The following is a 17626-nucleotide window of genomic DNA, read 5'->3' as shown; positions in this document are numbered from 1 at the left end:
TGTATTTACCCTGCAGAGATCTGAGGAGCAGTTAACCATGGTCCTCAGAAATCCACTGGAGGTTAGAATTCTAAAACAAAGTAAGAAGAAGATAACTGACATCCGACCAAAAGGATAAAATCTGGAGGAATTTCCGGCAGCACCGGAGAAATCCCAGAAGTGAACATCGTGGATATAGACTAGTTGTTTGCAGAAGTGTAATACAAAACAGACCAGGAAATGCATGTAGAGATTTATATTTGTATGAACAATTCTTGAGCAAGGTGCCCCAAAACTGAATTAATGCTCCTAAATAAAGTCAAAATTGTATAAATATCATAATTATTACAGAGGAAATACGTGTATACTGTATATTAATGTAACTAAAAGGCAGGAGTCAAACTACTCTGAAACAGGTAAAATCTATAAATAGACCTTCTTAGTGCACCGGATGTTGGGATGTGAATACATATCATTGTAGCTTAGATGTTTCATTCAAACATCTTTCATACATCAGAAGTGCAAATGTATATGTTCATTATTACGGTGGTCAACACAATTAGAAATGCTTTTCTAAATTTTCATCTATTTTTGTACTTGCCGTCTAATCCAAATCCACTCATCAATATGAGGAAAGCTGAATACCGGAAAGCAACACTGAGCGAATCCATTTTTTCTTTAAAGGCTGACAAGGGTAATTGAAACAGAGAAAGAGCGAAAGTGAAGCAGAGAGGGTGAAGGATGGGGGGACTGAAAGCGAGCGAGTGAATGATGGAGGTGCCGGCGCTGTGCGAGTCCTGGTCTCTTGCTCATTAAGACAGTAATTCAAGCCGGGGATTAGAGAGTCAGACTTATGCAGCGAGCCCACCGGCTCCTGATGATGAACGGTGGTCGCGGGCCATGAAAACCTCAACGACCGCCACTATTGTACGTGAAAAGAAAAAAAACAGAAAGCCATGTGTGCAGTAGTAGTTAAGGTCAGTGTGTATCAGCTGAATGTGGATGACAGGGAGCAGAGCAGGCTGTGGAGGAAAATGCAGGTTGTCCTTGGAACTGAAAAAAAAATATCACTGATGATGAGTTTAGTAGAAAACGCCGATGAGGTTTGTAACTGACCTGAAAAGACAGATTCAATCACAGTTCAAGTTGAAACAAACGGCTCAGCTCAGAACGTGACTGACAGCTAAATGAAATAAAGAGGGACAGGGAGTGGATGAAGGAAACAGACATGGAAGGGAAGAAAAAGAAGGAAAAGTAAAAGTGCAGGAGGGGGGTAAGGAAGATATCCCTCAGATATTAAATAAAGATGAAATGTAAGCAGCTTCCTTCCTAAAAGTGTTACACTTGTGCATCCAAGTCACCTCTGAACAAGACGGAGAGCGACCTCCGGCCCTCGGGGAGCAGAAAACGGAGATGCTGCATGTTTGTGACAGTGCTGCGCCTGAGAGTCTGTCACCGCCTAAGGAGCAGTCGCTCTGCATGGGACTAAAACCTTGACTCCACTCAATTACGGCGCTCCTCTGAGCAGACTCTTCAGTCTTCAACAGTACGTGGGAAATATTTAAGGCCCCAAATATCTGTTCGAACACGACCGCTGTTTCAGGATTACAGAGACTGCGTCACAGTCACGTCTCCTGTCGATGCGATCTCACTGCCACACGTCCTCTGGCGCTTTACAAATGGAGTGCAGTATCTCCGCAGGCATCGGCAGACTGTATCAGAGACGAGACGCCTCCAATTTTTTTGTTACTAAATGGAATGGAAATGAACCAGCCTTTTTTTTGTGCTGCTAATCATCCCCTTTGTGTATAAATGGAGTATGAATTACCAGAGCAGCAGACAGATGCTGTTTACTTGAAAGAAAAAGTCTTTCCAGGAAAATTTAATTTGGTGGCATTTGCATCATTGTGGCAAATAACCTGCATTTCTGCCACCCACGCAAACCTTAATCAGGATATTAATTAGCTTTAAACAGCCGCGTCACTCTAATTTTGGTAATTGTCATGCTTTCATTTGAAAGATTACAATATTCAAGCTCGTAAACCCAAACCCAAGAAAATACAGGAGCATATACACTAGAAAGTAGGTTACACTGTACATTAATGGCTTGCTTTGTGAAATGTGTTTTGGAAAGTTACAGCTATTTTTTTTTTTGCCTGCTTGGTAAATTTTAAAATACTACACTAAAAATACATTTCATGGAGCAATTATACATTGTAGAGCAACAGCTGTTTTGCAATATTAATATTATTGTTTTTTTGCAATTAATGGACATTTCCATTAGAATTACTGTTCTTTGCAGTGCTTCTTGGCAGTCTGCGGGACCAATCTCTTTATTTATCACTCCGTTACTGATTCCGGTGATGGCCAAACTGAGCTGAATGTCAGCGAGGGAAAGCACAGCAGCAGAGCGAAAACACAGGGTTATTTATGGAAAGACTGTGGCTTTGATCAGTGTGATGACACGGCACAGAAGTAAATAAGTTAGGTTAGAGAGATGTCCTTGGATCGAGTTGCTATGGTGACATTGAAGTCTGTGTGTTTTGTAAAGTGTGCGACAGAGAGCTGTGAAAGGATGAAAATGTGTGAGGGCAAGCATGTGAGCGCGGTTTGCGTATGAAGTCCATAGCGTACTAGAACGAGAACACATTACCGCTGCTTCCAGTGGGTTGCATATCCAGCTGTGTGATGCATATCCAGCTGTGTGATGCATCCAGAACATCCTCAGTGTTCCCATAACATGCTCAGATAAAAGCACATATGCACTAGAAAGTAGGTTACACTGTACATTAATGGCCTGCTTTGTGCTCGCGGGTGCTTTAGAGTGTAGTAAATGAGTGTTAAGTATGCAGTCCAGTGCAGCATACAGGGGTACTTACAGGGGATGGTGCGTAGGTAGAGGTTGTCCCGTATGATTTGTTGGAGCTTGTGGTCCAGCGAGCCCTTCTGAAACTGCAGGCTGAGGTAGTGGCGCAGGTCCGTGTTCAATACTTTTCCTGCAAAAAACAGAGGCAGAAGGGGGTCAATACAAACATGGCCGTGCTCTCTCTGAAGGGTTTACGTCGAAGAGAAAATCCATCCAAGTGACATGTACTCTTACAAAGTGATCAATACCACAGAACCAGATCAAACTGGTTTTCTACTTGACCAAACGGTTAACATTTTAGAGCATAGATGTTGCATTTACAGGTGTTTTTTTCTTTCTTTTTTTTATAAAGATATTGAGTGCTTAATAAGATTCCCCCCTAAGGGATTGAAATTTATTCAGACTTATACTCCAAAGCACCTGCTTGATTGGATGAGATAAAACTACTAAAACTCTCTCAAAGCCTTTTGGATAAAGTCAAAAGTCCCAGTTTTCATTCATAGTTGCAATATTATCCACAGGATTATCCATCCAGTATATGCCCGTAGGTACAGTATGGTTGACCACCTCTTCTGTCTAGCTGAGAGATTAAATCCTTTTTGATTCAACTTTTCATTCCAGTTTGATCACTGAGGGGAGATTGTAGCTGAGGAGGAGGATGAAGGTTAAATAGTTTTTTAAACTCTGATCTCTTCGGTTAAATGGAGAGTGTATGAGAGAGGTAACAGAGGGATATTTGGCCCGGAAACAGTAGTGTATGTGTTGTTGAAAAGGGAGCACAATGCCGCACTAGGCTATATTTTCGGATTATTTTTGCATACTCAGTGAAGACGGCTTGTTAAAAATGCCGAGAACAAACTGAACTGGAACTGCCTTCGTTCATTTGAAGCAACAAATCTGAAATCCAAACTGCTGAGTGACAGATGATGAATGCCACACGCTTGACTGTCTTTACAGTTTCAAGTAATCTTCCACGCAAGCCTCACAAACTTTTTTAGGCAAAGACGAGCAATGCCACAACCTCAAAAAGTGAGGCGCCAGTAAGATTTTAATAAGAAAATCTGAAAACATTTCGCCTTTGCTCGCAGCTCCCACAAGCCTTTGTAAAAACAAAGCAAGTTCATGCAAAGTTTGAGGCAGAAGACGACTTTTTTTTCCTCTGAAAGAACACGATGAGGAGTTTGGAAAACAGAAAGAGATCTTCGGTGTCTGCCTGCCCTCAGCTTCAGAGTCAGCCTCATCTTTTGACAGACGGGGGGGAGAGCAGGCTTTAAAACAGTTTGACTACAGAGAAGTAATCAATTTTTTTCCCCATTTCTGTCCCTTATTCTCTCTCCGTCTCTACTTCCCTCTCTGTTGCGCGCACAGACCTAACGCCGCTCTGCATTACTCCTCTCTGCATTGCTATGAATACTAATCAGGAGGACTAAAGACGGGATCTCGCTACTGTAGACTCAGTGTATGTGCTAACGGAGAGGGAAGATGTACTTAACTATGGAGGGGAGATCCAATAATACTGCGCTCTGGGAATATTTAAGCAAGCTTTATAGCATCTTCCTTTCCAACACTAACCAGCCTTTATTGTGACACCACAGAGATCCTCTGTTTTTGTGTACAGAACGTACTCTCACACACATTTTGGAGTTTGCTGTTGACTCACATCAAAATGCCCCTAATGTTCACAGGCCTCGCTGCCATCTGACGCCGTTTTAGGAGCAATCATCCCGACGGGCCTGGCTTTTCAGAATAAAGGTTGCACGTTCTCGGTCTGCCTCTCCAAAGAGGGCTGCATCACAGCTGGTCGAGCAGACAAACAGACTGAGACTGGGGAACCAAGGTCCAATCTGGCAACTTCATCTCAAAACTGTCCCAGAATATGCTTTTTTTTTGTTCAAAATCGGCTCACAAACAAGGGCATGAATATGGAACAAAAAACTGCATGTGCTCCATATGCTTTCAGCTAGAGACATAGCATCCAAGGGAGGATTCAACAAAATTAGCTTAAAAAATTGCCTCGTCAAAACATTTGGACATTAAATATAAGAAACATTAAAGGTTATCAGTCTCTTGGTTATCCTGGGTTGACTCAAACCTCTGACAAACGTGGCATGTCAACTAGCATTTCAGTCATGTTCAGAATGTGTCTGCTGTCAATATTTCAACAGCAAGCGCATCAAAGATAGGTGCACTGTGGATAGGATTTTTACAAAGCTCTTGTTCTTGCATGAATGCAGATTCTTGCCTATTATCAGGTAGACAACTCAGAAAATAGTCTATATTAACACCTGCCATACTAGGTGATGACATTTTGAACCTATATCTTCTGAATGGCTTGGATAATTTTTTTGCATGTCTTTTTAATTCCTATGTCTTGATTCCTACTTTTTCCCGTGAGAAGTCTTAAAATAGGTATTTCTTGCTGAAATGCTAGGATTTGCTTTTTGTTTCCCGTTCTCTTCTCCAAGAGCTCTAGCTGGGTCAGGAGCTCATTGATGTGGTGGGCCTGCAATTAAGACTTTGCGTGTAATATCGGGCTTTACAAATACACTTGACTTTACTCGTTTTGATCTTTCGCCGTCTCAACATCTCCCTGAGCACGAGCCAATCACACCAAATATTACTCTACACGTTAAACCCTTAATTGCACGCTAAAGCCGTGTGCATCTGTGAAGATGAAACTCTCTCTTTGATGATGAAAGTAGTCGATGGCTCTCTGTAACTCACACATGCCTCGCCCTTTAGCAGCCAACAGGCATCATCAGCAGTAGATGTTTGTGGCTGTACAGTAGAGCTACAGTGCCAGGTGTGTCACCGCAAGACAGTAGAGCAAACAAGCTCATTCACACTTTGTTGGATAAAATAAAAGAAAGAAAAAAAATGCACACACATAGACACGCAAACATTGCTCTGATCTGTTCATTGCGGTACAAGTACAGCGTTACAGATCGGGCCTGTGGGGCTTCCTGGGTCCTGTCAGAGACTGTTAACAGTGAGGCTGTCAAACATTCCTCCTCCCCACAGATAACACCGCTATTGTAGCAGGCCTCATTTTTTTGTGACGGGGGACTCAATGGGCTCTATTGTGCCCCATCGGCCACCCACTCACTTGTAAGTTACCTCCCTCGAGCCAGCTAGGAGGATGAGCATACAATCAATCAACATTTAGTATGTAGAAAATAATAAGGTAATGTCTTGTTTCTGTCATGTTCTCCTTTAAAATCCTGTAAGTTGTCTCTCTTTTCTCAGCCTTCACTGTCTTTTTTTATTTCACTATGACTGCAGTCATTGCGATGGCAGAAAATTGTCTCTAATTTATTTAGTGTGTTATGTCATGAGCTGTATTCGGAGGTTTCCTCCAAATTGGATCAGATTTGGCTACAATCAAGCAACTGGTTCCCTTTAAATGAAGCTGTTGCTTCACACTCATCCAAAGATCATCTGCTCTCCTCTGCTAACTTGTCATTTTTGTCGTGAAGCGACGACAGGAGATGCGTCATAAAAGAGCAAGGTCACCCATGGGAATCCGTGAGGACCGTGCTGCCAGCTCACATGGCATCAGCAGCACTCCTCTCCTCAAAAACTGGAGGGAAAATATCTGCAGTGATGGAGGCAGCGCCTGGCACCCTTAGTGAAGCAACAGACTGTTAACATCCTCACTTAGACCAACACCTCACTCAGAAGCCACGGAATTAGATTAACACTCCAAGCTCGAGACATAACTCTCTCTCGCACACAAGCACATGTCAAGCATCTGTTTGAAGAGACTTGTTCTGTGAATGTTGGAAAAATGCACTCATTTACTTTGTGAAAATTATTATGTAAGATCCGAAGAGTGAAAACACATCACGCCATTTGTTTTTGAACTAAAGTACTGAGATCACCGTAAGCGATAAATAAAGGAAAACAATCTGCCATCAGTCATATTAGTGATGTTCATTTTATTCCCTGATTTAATTCATGATGTGTTGAAGTTTTGTTTTCGGGTTGTTGCTCCAACTTTCTGTATATTGTCCTCACTTACCTCTTAATCTTGCCGTGTTTTCTAAATTTCCTTTGTTAAATTCGCTGCTGTCTATTACGTTTAAGTTTTAAATTTGTAATATTATGTTATCTTATAGGTGCAACTCAATTTTTATTGTATTCATTTAAACTGCACATTCTAACCAAGTATTTAATTTCAATGTAATCAGAAGTGCAAGTGCAAAACTGAATTAAAAAAAACCCACCAGTCTTAAAGGAATAGTTCAACATTTTGCTTTCTCGCTGAGAGTTATATGAGATGATAGATATAATCTACAACACCTACAAAAAGTATTGGAAAGTCTGATACAAATAATTAAGTATAAAGGACAGAGGAAATGCTGTGGTTTTACAGAGGGGTTACATTCTATTTCTTGGCTTGTAAAAGGGACGTTCTTCCTGTTTCCAGTCTTTATGCTAAGCTAAGCTAGTCGTTTTCTGGCTGTACTTTCAGACACGAGAGCGGCATCAACCTTCTAAACTCACTCTCGGCAAGAAAACACAGCCTAGGAGCAAGGCTGTGCATGGACAATTATTGTATCCTCTTGACGGCCCTTTTTTTCCAACACAGTGAAATGTGAGCAAAAACCTGCTTTCTATTGCGACATTTCATTCTGAGGCACACTCCCCAAGGCATGGGGGACGTCTGCAGGGAGGTCATTATCTCTGGTGTTAAAGAGTCTTCTGAGATGTCGTCAGAACTGGAGCTGTTCCGGGAACACCTTTCTCAGTGCACAAGGTCATCTTATAGAGAGACTTACGGCAGGAATTGTACACATTTTGTCAAAAGACATTTGAAAAGTCACAGGGTACATGTGTGCCTGGAATGTATACGCAAAAGACTGCAATCTCTGTCTCTCATATGCATTAGACTGAACACCTTCCTCTCTTTTCTCTCTATAATAGATACCCATGGGACTTCCAGACACTTGCAGCATTGCAACATACAGTGTGCTTTTATCCAAACATCTTCACTGTGTACAGAGTGGATCATTTCTAGGTAGAGGAAAAGAAAAATATGCTTTAGGCATAAACACAACTTGGTTAGGATTTGGGAAATATCCTGGGCTGGGTTACATAACTATGATTATGGTGGTGGTTAAAGGAAACAAAATGTTGGCTGTGAGTAGCCAAGTAGTCTCTGTTTAATGTTTGGTTACCCATCCAACCACCCAACCTTTTGCCAATGCAGACTATGTGGCTCCATGGCAACTTCACAAATTGTAAATCACAACACTTCCTTCTTTGCTCCGATGGACAAGAGTCAGAATTCATACGGCCACTAGAGGGCTTTGTCACTTAAATGTAAGCATGTCATTTTTTGGCTGATGTAGTCAATTTTAATGAGAGGACAAACTCCTATTGTTCAAACCCACAGATCTTTATTTTACATTCTTGTAGGGATCCCAAATATGTCACGGTGAATTGTGGGGATATGTGTAAAACATAATGGAAAGACGGAGTCATGTGGGTTTTAATATCTCACACACACATATATATATATATATATATATATATATAGCTTCAATTAGATGTGAGCAATGTCACACTGTATACCGTGAAACTATGATACGAGTGGAATGATTTTTGGCAATATCGGACCTTTGTATATTTTTGGCGTCAACGTGATGGACTACTTTGATTTCTCTGGTATTAAATTTGCTGGTATACAGCAGGTGAAATAAGTATGGAACACGTCACCATTTTTCTCAGTAAATATATTTCCAAAGGTGCTATTGACATGAAATGTTCACCAGATGTTGGATGTTGGTAACAACCCGAGTAATCCATACATACAAAGAAACCAAAACAAATAAGTTTAGAAAATGAGTTATGTGTAATATTGTGAAATAACACAAAGTGTTGAACACATGAAGAAAGGGAGGTGCAAAAAGGCATGGAAAGCCATGACAACAGCTGGAAACTATCAGTTATTAAAAAGCTATACGGCCCTGTGTTAGTGCAAATTAATATCAGCTGGTTCAGGCCCAACTGATGGCCTACAAAAAGGTCTCATTGCCAAGGTGTCACACAAGACATCTCATGATGGGTAAAAGCAAAGAGCTGTATCAACACATTTGCAACATAATTGTGGCAAAAACATAATAATGGCATTAGTTGCAGGTGCATTTCTAGCTTCTGAACATTCCAATGAGCACTGTTGGGTTGAAAGACAATCATTACACCATAAATTTGCCTCGACCAGGTGCTTGCTCTTCGCAAGGTTTCTGACAGAGGAGAGAAAAGAATAATCAGAAGAGTTGTCCAAGAGCCAAGGACTACTTGTGGAGAGCTTCAAAAAGACCTGCAATTATTAGCTACTGTTGTCTCAAAGAACACAGTAAGAAATGCACTCCACCGCCATGGGCTGTATGCACGCTCACCACGCAGGACTCCATTGCTGAAAAAAAAAGCATGTTGAAGCTTGTTTAAAGTTTGCTGCACATTTGGAAAAGCCAGTGAAATATTGGTATATTATAGTATGGTCAGATGAGTTTGGATGCCATGATACACACCATGTTTGGAGGAGAAATGGCACTGCACATCACCCTAAAAACACCATACCAACAGTGAAGTTTGGAGGTGGGAACATCATGGTCTGGGGCTGCTGTTCAGCAAATGGTACTGGCAAACTTTACATAATGGAAAGAAGGAAGGATGAATGAATGGGCAAATGTACCGAGACATTCTTGACAAATCTGCCATCTACCAGAATGATGAAGATGAGAGAAGGATGGACATTTCAGTAAGATAATGATCCCAAACACACAGCCAAGGAAACTCAATTGGTTTCAAAGAAAGCTGCTAGAATGGCCCAGCCCATCACCTGACTTAAATCCCATTTGAAAATCTATGGAAATAACTGAAGCTCAATAATCATAGACGAGGCCCATGGAACCTTTAAGATTTGAAGACCGTTTGTGTGGAAGAATGGGCCAAAATCGCACCAGGGCAATGCATGGGACTAGTTTCTCCATCCAGGAGGCATCGTGAAGCTGTCATTACCAAAAAAGGCTTTTGTACAAAGTAATAAATATCAGTAAGCGTGATCAATACGTTTCCCTGTGTCATTACACATAACTTACTTTCTGAACTTATTTGTTTTGGTTTCTTTGTATGTATGGATTACTTGGGTTGTTACCAACCTCCCGTGAAAATGTCATGTCAATAGCACCTTTGGAAATATTTACTGGGTAAAATGGTGATGTGTTCAATACTTGTTTCACCCGCTGTGTATATATTCCCTCAGTTGTAACTACAAATAGGTATATTTTACAGAACTGAAAGATAAAAGACAAACTAAATTCAACAAAATCAGGTGAGCTGATGACCCAACTCCCACCAGGAAGTGCATGTCCAGAGAATTGTGTCATTTAGCTGACACTTTTATCCAAAGCAACTTTCAATTAAATGTGACCTAAAATCATTATTAGGTGATAGAAGGTTTTATTTATATCGCCAAACCCTTCCTTCAGTTAAAAGGAAGAAGCTAATATATAAAATGCAATACTGATTTTTTTCAATAATCTCCTTCTTAATAAGTGAATTACATAAATTGCATTTATCAACTTAGAATAGTCACTGTACATAGTACAATATAATGTGTCAATTGCTGCTTTAAGACCCACAACTATTGCTTATTGTGTTTTATTATTTCTGTGCAGTATTAGATGGTATTACTATACATGCATTTGCACCAGACAACGTTTCTAACTTTTTAAAAAAACAACAACACAAGAAGTGGAAACCAATGCGTTGTGAATAATGATCATAAACAGTAATCTGAGCACTGCACAGCGCTACCTACAAAAACAGGGCAGTTATGTTTCCACATTCAACTTTTTGACCGTTATGAGTTAACCATCCAGGTACTCTAAGTGCACTGCATTTGACCACACTTCGACAATGTGAGCACACTATGAACCCAAATAGAAGTACAGATGTGTGGGATTTAAGACCCCATTAGTTTGTTTTTGCCTGTTCTGCCTTTCTGTGGGGCTCTTGATTCTAAGATTTCACCCCGAGGTGCTTCTTACACTCTGTGCTTTTAAATCCCTCTCTCTAATGCTCTGCTTCACCCGTACTCGCAGGCCACCTGATGCTTCACATAGCCCCCCCAAATCTTGGCTTTCCTCTCCATCCATCATGTGATGTATGACAGGTCACCAACATCCACGTCCTCGGTCTCTCCTCTCCCCTTGTGGCACTCAAGTCAAACGGGGTCTCGCTGAGGTACCAACACCTGACAGACCTCTGGTTTGGCTCCTCATCACTCTTCTGCACTGACAGCAGCAACACCCCACTCCACCAACCTCCTCCATCCTGCTCTAATCTTGCGGCTTCCTGTGGCCATTTTAGGTGACAAAATTGCCTCAGGGCACTTTTTTTTTTGAGCTGCAATTTTCCGGAAAGACCTCTGCTCAACTTTTCAAATAGCTGTAGGTGAGACCGGGATCATAGGGCATCTCGCTGAGTCTGCTGAGAGAGGCAAAGACTGTGAGTGGTGTGCTATAAGCCTGGCTTATAATCTCACACCTCATGCAGTACCGTCAGTAGAATTCTGTGCTTATGTAACTGGCATGTGGAGGGCAACAATGGCTGGAGGATTCTGCATTAGAGGAGTGGAAGGGCTCGCCTGATTGGCCACTGCGTAGCTGTGTTTCCTGTCTGTCTGCTTGGCTGGCTGGCAGTGGTCTCACTCGCCCAAACCTCTCTCTGCACACGCTGTCATTTCACCTCATTTTAGCAGTTGGTCAGATGTCTGGTATAAGCGGCTTAACCATCCTGTTGTCCTCAGGTCAAATTTGACCCCTTTAAAAAAAAATGTCAACATCTGAAATATGGGTTTCTTTTACCACAAAAAAAGTAATGGATTCCATGCAACGCTCTTTGCAAATACAATCGATCACTTTCATTGAATTTTTGGTGTAAATTGAAATGGTTTCAAATTAGTATCCTGACAACTCATCCACTCAAGATACGTTCCTCTGATCTCAACTATCAGTCAAAATAATTCATAATTTTTTTATTAGCTCACATATTAGGTATAATTCTATATAAATGAGGGTTATTGACCATGGATTCTAAAAAGTAGTGTCAAACTGATGTAGTGAGGTGGTGTTAGTGAAATCAAAAAGATAACAATGCGTTTCAAACGTCAAAAGAGTAAAAATGAAAAGTGTTAATCTTTTTGACCCGGAAGGACAACACAAGGGTTAAAAGGATGAGCTAAAATGGAGAGGGGGGGAAACACACACACACGCACACACACACACACACACACACACACATACACACACACAACAAAGCAAAAATCCAGCAAGGTGATTAGATTTGTTGTTAACTTTTTGATGGTGGCTTCACTAATTTAAAATATCCCAAGAGGATGTTCAATTATTTCTGACTGCGTGGCTGGGTGGTAGACACACACAGACACATACACACACTGCATGCCGCATAGTACTGAACCCCCCCCCCGCCCCGACAATAAAGACTACAAATATCCCCTTGTATGATCATGGCATGACACATTTCCAGCCCACTGATCACGTAAGTTCAGAGAGACATCGGTCTAAGCATTAAATTTAACTAACCATATGCTCTCCTCTACTCTGCTCTCCACCCCCTCCCCTCAGTCCATCGTCACTCTGGAGATGGAGGCCTGACCTTCCTCCTTTAAGGTAAAGGCGAGACAACTCAGCAGGCTGCGGTGTGCGAATTAACAGCATCAACAGCAGGAGTGCCAAAGCTGCTGTGATAGTGTGAGGGGAAAAGAAGAAGTCCTAGTCCCAGAGAGACAGATAAGGGTTGGGGTTGAGGAAGGAAGGAGGAAGAAAGTGCGAGAAGGAGGAGTGTTGCCCTGCAGGTGCTGAGTCATGTTGTTTCTCTATTTTGTGTTGTTTTTTTTGTGTGCGTTCCTTCACTTTTTGTTTCTAAAATCTTCCGAATCCATTTTCTCTTTTTGCTGTCTCACACTCCTCTGTCTGGATCCTTTCCACTTCGCATGTATTCTCCCACTCTCTGTTTAATGAGTCTATGGCTCGTGCCTCTGTATCATTAACGTGGCCTGTGCAAAAGGAGACAGCTGCAGAATTAACTCAGACACAGGCACACAAACACATCACACAGTTTTCCTCATTTTACATCTGGCTCAGACATGTCTGCAAAACCTCATAAGCATTAATCAATCCGAATAAAGTTTGCACCACACTGATGGTAAAAACTGAACTTTGCTCTCCTGTTGTTAGTGTTGAGGACCATAATGGAAATAAGTCCTGTTTATTGTGTTTTTATCCTCTATTGTATTGGATGTCTTTTCCAGTGTAAGGCATTCTTAATGCAATTTAATACATCAAATCAAATTGCGTGTTCTGACCCACTGCTTTTCTTTGCAAGACCCTGTTTGGCAGTCAAGCTAGATGGGCCAGGCGTCCATGCTGGCGCGTTCAGGTCCTCTGATCTGACCAATGGGCTAACCTAACCCAGACCACCGGAGGCCGATGCCTAACCTTAAGCTTCTACGCAGGGCAACTTGTGGGATTTATATTAAAAGGTCCTTGGCATATAAGATCACATCAACTGGTATTAACTGGTGACACTATTGGGTATCCTAGGAAAAAAAAGTTGCTATACAATTATTATTTTTTTCTCATTTGGTTTGTGTAGATTACTAAGAGTCTACAGCCATTAGGGCTGCAACTAACGACTATTTTAATCTGTCGATTTTCTTGATTGATCAGTTGGTTGTTTGGTCTATAAAATGTCAAAATGTCAATCAATTTCCAAAAGCCCATGATGACATCTTCAAATGTTTTGTTTTGTCCACAACTCAAAGATATTCAGTTTACTGTCATAGAAGAATCAAGAAACTAGCAAATGTTCACATTTGAGAAGCTGGAATCAGAATTTTTACATGTCCTTCATTAAAAAATGACTGAAACCAATTAATCAGTAATGAAAATACTTGGTGATTTATTTAATAGTTAACTAATCACCATTATAGATCATTGTTAACATTTGCTAATTAGCACCAAATACTATACAGAGTTGGGCTGAGGCTGATGGGAAATGCATTAGTTTTGCAGGTCATGGAAAGTCAGAAATTATTAAATGAAATGGGAATCCATAGTTACATATATTTTAGATCTGACCAACATTTTTGATCAATAAAAATCTGTCCATCTCTTGTACTATACATGTTTGGATGTCTAACTGCCTTGCTGGCATCAGAGCGCTCTTGTTTATTTATTGTTTCCAGATGAATCAGATTCATTCAGCTTTTATTCCAATCCACGCTTTTCCCTCTGGACACGCTCATCGTTTTCGGCTCTATGCCACTTACTTTGGGAACCACCAGTGTAACCGCCGTGCATTTCTTATCCCCCCCCTCTCTCCTCTCCTGCCTGTTTCACATGCAAAACTACATCTGGCACAAATGGATGCAAACACTGTTTCTGCTGGAGAGAAATGAGTTTTCAAGTTATAGCTTGAAAAAACAAAACAAGTGTGACTCAAGTGAGCCGTGTTGTTCTCTGCTTGTGGGAGGGTCTGTCTAATCCCAAGCTTGTTGTCAAATCATGTCTCCATAAAAGTGAAGTCATGTTTTTTTTGTGGCGCAAGAAGTCGGCCAGACGTACTCAATTATTGAGAGCGGTAGAAAATACAGAGAGAACGTAATAGCTACTGAAATGAGGTGGAAGCCGACCAACCTGCTCAGGCAGTCAGAAACACAAGACTAAAGTCTGAATCCTAATCTCTCACCAGCACTTACATCTAGCCTTCCTCAGACCTAATGGCAGAGTCTGTTTTTCTCTTTAAAATGTCACACCAAGGCACCGTAAACACAAGTATCTCATACATGGAACCATGCTAAAAGTGGGAAATGCAGCAGCAAGACCTTAAACAGGCTCCACTAAGGACCGCTTTGAATGCTGTTGACTCAGTGCTGCCTGACAAATTATGTGCATTATTGCAGCTACAGTGCTCATCAGGCATTCCTTTTGATGTTTAATGAGTCTACAGTGGGTAAAGAAAGGGCTGAATCATCCTTAACCCAAGATGGCTGTCGAACGTTGCGGGCTGCAGCTTTGCCATTAATCCTGCCAGCCGTCAGGGGATGATGAGAGAAATATGGGCTATCGCAGGCATCTTCCTCAACGGAGGCAGAGAGCAGTCTAACTATAAAGTGCTGTTAATCAGGCATGCAAACAAGTCATCATGGGTAAAAAAAAAAAAAGGTGAGAAGGCTACGGCAGACCCCTGACCATCTAGAATTTTTTTTAGATTTTAAAGCTCAAAAAGCATCAATCTGGTGCACTTGGAGAGCAAAATTAAGAGGCTAGATCTCAGTAGAATATGTGCTCCTGTAAGTGATTTAACCATAAACACATTTTTGTATTGCATACATTTTAATCACCAAAAGGACACGCTTTATACACTAATTCTGGACATTTAATTTTATAAATACTTATTACATATAGAGCATCCAATCTGTACATTTAATATTCATTTTGTGAAACAAGAACCTTAAGCATTAATTCTTTAAAGAGTGCGTCAAAGGATTCTCATTCTGAAGGAAAGCATTTCATTCTCCCGTTACGCAAGATAATCTGCAGCTTAAGTCAAAAGCATCACTCAAACCTAACAAACCATTAGACATCATTTTTAATATCAGTCTATATTTGAGCACATCAAATAAATCAACAGCTACTGAATTAAACTAGTTTCTACTGGATGATACCTGACAGGTCATATGGTGAGAATGAAATAGACCTTACTTGGCAAAAGAGTAACCCAGCTCACTGTTAGGGGTGGGGGTGGGGGGTGGGGGGGATCGATACAGCATAGCATTGTGATATTTTCAGTGGCAATACTGTATCAATACACAGGCGCCAAGTATCGATGTTTTATTATATACAGCATGTGTTGGTCAGTTTGTCTGCTTGGCAATCCCATTTTTCAGCAATAAAATTAAAGTGATATGAACGAACAGTGAAATGTATCTTTTTTTAAGTAAAACCCTTGTTGACAAATTGGGAATTTGGGAAACATTTGAAGTTGGAAAAAAGGCTATAAATTGCAATATATCACATAATATTGCAATATGTTTAAAATAATAATATCGTATTGTGGCATAAGTATCGTGATGATATTGTATCGGGAGGCGTCTGGTGATTCCCACCCCTACGGGGCGGCTGTGGCTCAGTGGTGGAGCGGTTGCCTGCCAATCGGAAGGATGGTGGTTCGATCCCCGGCCCTGCAGTCCCATGTCGAAGTGTCCTTGGGCAAGACACTGAACCCCAAGTTGTCCCCGGTGCTGCGCATCGGAGTGTGAATGTGTGTGAGTGTTTATCTGATGAGCAGGTGGCACCTTGTCCGGCAGCCTCGGCCACAGTGTATGAATGTGTGTGAATGGTGAATGTTTCCTGTATGATGTAAAAGCGCTTTGAGCAGTTGTAAGACTAGAAAAGCGCTATACAAACACAGCACGTTTACTCTCAACTTGTCATGGTGGACAATGACATATACTTTTCTAACCCTCCCTACTATTTCTCTCATCGGATCTGCACAAATCAAGCAGGTGACCCATTTTGGTTTCAAAATGGCATATTTCGCCAAAAGGTGAGGAGTTTGCATGCATGGTTAATAAAGGCTTTCGCTGAGCAGAGGATGGGAACTAGGAAAACCTCTGGCTCACTGTTTCTCTCTTTCTGCGAGGTGTTTAAGGGACTGACAGAGGAGGATCATATTATTAATTCAAAACACACCCAAACAAAGATAGGCTTGAAATAGAATCATAATTGTTGCTGTGGTGATAAGATGTGCTAGCCTGGCCGTTTTCCGACAGCAGCCGCCTCGCCAGATTTTGCAGAGGAAGGAAGCAAAAGAGAGCAAGACGGTGTGTGTGTGTGTGTGTGTGCGCGCCGGAGCAGAGAGAGTGAGGATTTGTGTGTCACTCCCGACTCCTCTATTCTACTGATCATTGCAGTGTGTTTCACTATCACGAAAAGTAACTAGGTCTGAAGGTCGAGACTGATGTCAATCTGGATGTGTTTGTTGTCATACAAAGGCTCTGTGAACAAAAGGTGCGGCTCACTGCCTAATTCTACTCTCCGGGCTGAGACTCCTCTACCACTTTCTCTTTTATCATCGCGGCTTCTTGTGGGAGGTGAAGGTCGGCATTTCCGTGCCGTCTAAAATGCCAGTCCATCGCCTCTAATACCGTGCATTTCATTGTTGAGTGAGCAAAGAGCATCCTGGGGGCATCTTATGAAAGTGCATTGTGCTAAGAAAGCATGATGCACACGTACGTTTCACCTCTTATGCAAACACTTACCCAACTACAGCAACCAGTTACTGAACAGTCCTTAGATGTTTGTCACATTTCTGTAGAAATGTGACAAATGTTTATTTTGTTAAACCCCCATGTTGTTCTCGGGTCAAATTGACCCATTTTCCTATGTCAATGTTCTTTTTATCTACTAAAATAACATTATTGATTCCGCACAACGCTCTTTGGCAAGTACAAATCTCTACTTTCATTCATTTTGGGGTGTCTTGTTCAATTTTATAGCATTTGAAAACAAATTGAAGTGGTTTTGAAATAGTATTGAGTAAAAGTTGACACATTCCAGTCTCTGATTATTCATCAACATCCATTCCTTTCATTTTAGTCAAAATAGTTCCTAATTTCTGCTTTTCTAACTCAAACATTAGGTATAATTTCCAATAAATGAGGTTCATTGACCATAAATTCCAAAA

At 41.2% G+C, this 17626-nt stretch overlaps 1 protein-coding gene across 2 annotated transcripts in view; it reads right to left on the bottom strand.

Annotated features, from left to right (window-relative positions):
• Window positions 1-17626, bottom strand: part of magi3b (membrane associated guanylate kinase, WW and PDZ domain containing 3b) — a 137813-nt gene that overhangs the window by 47530 nt on the left and 72657 nt on the right. For both annotated transcript variants that reach the window (XM_032512680.1, XM_032512679.1), the window contains exon 2: window positions 2859-2975. In XM_032512680.1, the coding sequence (XP_032368571.1) occupies window positions 2859-2975 (117 nt within the window). The remainder of the gene's footprint in view (window positions 1-2858; window positions 2976-17626) is intronic.

The sequence above is a fragment of the Etheostoma spectabile genome, chromosome 4 (genome assembly GCF_008692095.1).
Source record: "Etheostoma spectabile isolate EspeVRDwgs_2016 chromosome 4, UIUC_Espe_1.0, whole genome shotgun sequence".
Classification (NCBI taxonomy): domain Eukaryota; kingdom Metazoa; phylum Chordata; class Actinopteri; order Perciformes; family Percidae; genus Etheostoma; species Etheostoma spectabile.
Note: the sequence above shows the minus strand (reverse complement) of the source record. Positions and strands in the feature narration are given on the sequence as shown.